We start from the raw sequence: 5,115 nt of genomic DNA, 5'->3' as shown, positions 1-5,115 counted from the left end.
CAACATGTGGTTTACCATCTTGGAGCTGAACTTCAAGGCAAACAACATCACTGAGGCCTTGAAACAGTTCACTCACGCCTGCACTCTCCTGCCACCCGAGGTCCTCTTGCAAGTCTCGGACGCCATCGCGAAAGCCCCCTCTTCGGACAATCCCTACGACGACCTCAAGCATGCCGTCCTCAAACGCCTTGCGTCGTCGGTGTCGACACGCTTGCAAGAGCTACTAAAGAAGGAGGAGCTGGGGAATGAAAAGCCATCAGACCTGCTTAGGCGGATGAAGAGGTTGTTGGGCGATCAGCCCAACACAATGGACAAAACCATGATCGCCCACCTCTTTTATCAGCGACTTCCTCCAGCACTACAGAGCAGCTTATTCAGCGTGAAAGATAAGCTCGACCTAGCAGACCTCGCGCAGCTGGCTGACGACTATATGTCGACAGTTCCGTCGGCAACGCCACCGTCTTCAGTCGCCACCGTCACTAACACAGCAGACGTCCAGCAACTCACCCACATTGTGTCGCAGCTGGCCCTACAGGTCAGTGCGATGCAGGAACAACTAAATCCCCGCCAGCGTCGCCGCTCACCGTCACCTCGACGCCCTCGCTACCACTCTCGGTCGCGCAGCACTACACGCACCCCGGGCGTCTGCTACTACCACAGCAGGTTCGGTAGCGAGGCCATTAAGTGCACCCAACCCTGCACTTACAACACCACCCCGGCGTCAAACTAAACGGGCGGACGTTCACGGCGCGTACGATCCGCCAGCCCAAGTCACAGCTACTTCACGTCTACGACCGACGCACCGGAATTAAGTTCCTCGTCGACACCGGCGCTGAGGTCAGTGTCCTGCCTGCCACAGACAGCCAGAAGAGGTTGCCTGTAACCACGCACCTCTATGCAGCCAACGCCTCGAAAATCCCTGTGTACGCGCGGCAGACACTACACCTCGAACTCAACCTCCGCCGCTCCTTCGACTGGACCTTTTACGTGGCAGCTGTGACCCAACCCATCCTAGGCACCGATTTCCTACGCCACCACGACCTCTTAGTCGACTTGAAGCACGGCACGCTGCTGGATCGTCTCACTTCCCTGCGGACCCGTGGCCGAACGGCACCTGGCGAGAGCACCGGAATCTCCGCAGTCTGCCGAGATAACCCCTTCGCCGCCATCCTCAAGGGTTTCCCAACACTAACACAGCCATACTCAGCCACGCAGCCAGTGAAACATCACGTCCTGCACTACATAGAGACCACCGGACCACCTGTTTTCGCCAAGGCTCGTCGCTTAGCACCAGAACGCTACAAACAGGTCAGGGCCGAGTTTGAGTCTCTGATGCAGCAAGGCATCATCCGCCCAAGCTCCAGCAACTGGTCGTCTGCGCTTCACGTCGTCCCCAAGAAAAACGGTGACATACGCCCTTGCGGGGACTACAGAGCCCTAAACTCCCGCACCGAGATGGACAGGTATCCAGTGCCTAACATTCAGGAGTTTTCATCACAACTGCACGGCTCTACAATTTTCTCCAGGATCGACCTCGTAAAGGCCTTCCATCAGATCCCCATCAACCCCGAGGACATCCCGAAGACGGCCATAATCACGCCCTTCGGACTATATGAATACACTAGGATGCCCTTCGGTCTCAAGAACGCTGCTCAAACATTCCAGCGCTTCATGGACGAAGTTTTGCGAGGACTGCAGTTCTGCTTCACTTACGTCGACGACATTCTAGTTGCCAGCCCAGACGACGCTGCTCATCGCCAACACCTCGAGCAAGTCTTCACTCGTCTGAAGGACTACGGCATCCAGGTCAACGCCGACAAGTCCGTGTTCGGCGTGCCTTCAGTCGACTTCCTCAGCCACACTGTGTCCTCCTCAGGCTTCACCCCAACTGCAAGTCGCTGTACTGCCATTCAGAATTTCCCGAAGCCAACAACTCAGCGCCAGTTGAAGCAGTTCCTCGGGATGCTGAACTACTACAACAGGTTCATTCTCCGATGCGCGCTCCTCCTCCAGCCTCTCTACGCCTTAGTGAAGCCAGCCAAACGAGGCCAGTCCGTCACCCTTGCCTGGACGCCCGCAGCTGAGGACGCCTTCCTCGCTGCCCGGAAGGCGCTCACATCCACAGCGCTCAGTTTCCCTGCCCCAGACGCCCCTACTTCCATCGCCACGGACGCCTCAGACACCGGAGTTGGAGCAGTGCTACAGCAACACATCGACGGTGCCTGGAAACCCGTCGCCTTCTTCTCCAAGAAACTCAACACTGCCGAGAAGAAGTACAGCGCCTTCGACAAAGAGCTCCTCGCCATCTACAAGGCATTGAAGCACTTCCAGTACTTTGTCGAAGGACGTCAGTTTCATATCTACACTGACCACAAGCCGCTGACGAGCACCTTCATCAAGAACAAGTCATCCTACTCACCACGTCAACTGCGCCACGTAGACTTCATCTCTCAGTTCACCACGGACCTCCGTTACGTGAAAGGTGAAGATAACGCCCCAGCCGATGCCCTGTCACGCAACATCTGTGCCACATCTACCTTTCTTATCGATTACGCCGCCATTGCTGCCGATCAGGCCGACGACGCCGAGCTGCAGCAACTAAAAGAAAACACCGCACTACAGATGAAGAGAGTACAGCTACCAGGCACTCAAGTGCACATCTACGCTGACGTCTCGACCAACACCGTCAGACCATACCTGCCTCAACGGCACAGGTATCCACTCTTCCGTCAGCTGCACGACCTCTCACATCCTGGCATCAGAGCTTCACAACACATGATGACGTCCCGATTCATCTGGACCGCCATCAACAAGGACGTGAGAGACTGGACACGTAGGTGCACCACCTGTCAGGCCTCCAAGGTGACGCGGCACACACGCTCCCCTACAGCCACCTTCACGCCAGTCTCCACACGCTTCGAACACGTCCATATCGACCTCGTTGGCCCTCTTCCTTACTCCGACGGCTACCGCTACATCCTCACCTGTGTCGACCGCTTCACTCGCTGGCCAGAGGCTGCACCACTGACTGACATCACCACTGACACCGTTGCACGTGCCTTTATCAGCACGTGGATCTCACGCTTCGGTGTTCCTGTCAGCCTCACTTCTGACCGCGGCGGCCAGTTTGAGTCCAGTGTCTGGAACAAACTGATGACACTACTCGGCATTCGACGATACAGGACTGCCAGCTACCATCCTCAGGCCAACGCTACAGTGCTACAGTGGAACGTTTCCACCGCCAGCTGAAGTCGTCACTGATGGCTTCCAGCGACCAACGCGAGAAGTGGAACGCCACCTTACCCCTCGTCCTCCTCGGCATCCGGACGTCCCTCAAGCAGGACCTTCACCACTCTTCTGCCGAGCTCGTATACGGCACCACTCTTCGACTCCCTGGCGAGCTCCTTACCAGCTCACCCGACGCCGGCCCCTGCAGCGTCCAAGACTTCGCCAGCAGTCTTAAGGAGTCGATGAGAAGCCTGCAGCCGGTGCAACCTCGCACGCACCCCGCCAAGACCTTCGTCAGCCAGGACCTCGAAGACTGCACACACGTCTTCGTCAGGGTTGACGCTGTCCGTCAACCACTACAGCGCCCCTACGAAGGCCCCTTCGAGGTCCTCCGCAGGACGAGGAAGAACATCACCATCAACAGAAACGGCTCTTCCGACGTCATAGCCATAGACCGAGTCAAGCCCGCCTACATCCTGCACACCCCGACGGCACCTCACGACCCGACATCGCCGGCCACGCCTTCAGCACCACGCGCCACAGCTAAGCAGCACGTATCGTTCGTCGTGCCTCCTCACTCGGGGGAAGTTATGTAGCAAATAATCTAGTCAGCCATAGAAATATCCCATTTTCTCTCATCATTTTCTGTAAATATTCAGGGTACACTAAAGCTTACGCGCTTCTCAGAACCAGTAATGTATATTTTGTAACGTTTGATGTCTTCATGTCAACTCCTTTCAATTACAATAAATCAGTATTGCCATTTTTTAAATCATTAGCACCAGTTTCATCATCACCACTGTTAACATAGCTTCATGAGAGCGTAATATGTAAACACAAGTCACCGCTCCAAGCACTCCGTTTTCTGTTATATGTTTTCAGCCTTCCGTTCTCTTTCTACTGCACAGATTTTTCGTCTTTCATCTCTTCTTCCTCATTTTTTTTATACATACACATTCTGTGCACGCTTTTCGACACATACGTTACACGTCTTTTCTATACATCATATTACTCCTTTCTTCACACAGACATACACACACACATTCACTCTCTTTGTCCATATCTTTATGTAAATCATTTTTTATGTTCAGTATTTCTTGTATATATGTTCATGTTTTTGTTAAATAAATGGAGAGAGAGTTCAACCAGTCTAACAAGTGGCTTTGAATACAACCTTAGCTGGTGAACAAAAAGAGTTAAGAGATTAAAGGACTTGCAATTGCTGACGGTTACCTGTCGGTTTTCTCTTCTCTATCCCTGGCGAGCTAAGAGATTAAAGGACTTGCAACTGCTGACGGTTACCTGTCGGTTTTCTCTTCTCTATTCCTGGCGGCTTTCACCTAGATCACTAGAATACCTCACTGGGAGTAATTATCGTTTCGGCAGGTGTCTACTGCCTCCTCCTGGTAAAGGAGGCGTTGCATGCATTATGGGGTTTGGTACCTAATTATGTGAAAGACACTCAAAGTACACGTTTTTGGTCATGTTCTGTTTCTTTTTATAGAGTGTTATTGATGCGATTTTAGACTTTTGATACCTAAGAATTTCTAAACCACTCTTAATACAGGTTTCTCGTAATGTGTTTTCGTTGCCCCATCTGGGGTACTTTCTATATATTTTGACGTTTATCTACATAAGAATCTAAAAAAAAAAGTAATATTATTGTTTTGTTCATAAAAGGTGTTTTATATGTTATAGCATTTTGGTATCTGAGGCGTTCAAAAAACACTGAAAATTTTTTTTTCTGTGGTATTTTATCCATAGAGGGTGTTTTCCATGCTTTTCAAAATTTTGGTTCCAAACACACTCATAATAACTCAAAAGTTACGTTTTCTAGATATCTCGTTTCCTTTCCCCATGCTTTACATGCATTTTGGCATTCTGATA

General features: G+C 51.9%; 1 protein-coding gene across 1 annotated transcript; it reads left to right on the top strand.

Annotated features, from left to right (window-relative positions):
- The first annotated feature begins 3,260 nt into the window (after window positions 1–3,260).
- Window positions 3,261–3,824, top strand: LOC135111835 (uncharacterized). Its single transcript, XM_064025547.1, has one exon. The coding sequence runs from the start codon at window positions 3,261–3,263 to the stop codon at window positions 3,822–3,824; it is 564 nt and encodes a 187-aa protein (XP_063881617.1).
- Window positions 3,825–5,115: the final 1,291 nt, after the last annotated feature.

The sequence above is a fragment of the Scylla paramamosain genome, chromosome 22 (assembly GCF_035594125.1).
Source record: "Scylla paramamosain isolate STU-SP2022 chromosome 22, ASM3559412v1, whole genome shotgun sequence".
In the NCBI taxonomy this organism is placed as follows: domain Eukaryota; kingdom Metazoa; phylum Arthropoda; class Malacostraca; order Decapoda; family Portunidae; genus Scylla; species Scylla paramamosain.
The sequence above is the reverse complement of the archived record's forward strand: the minus strand, read 5'-3'. Positions and strand labels throughout refer to the sequence as shown.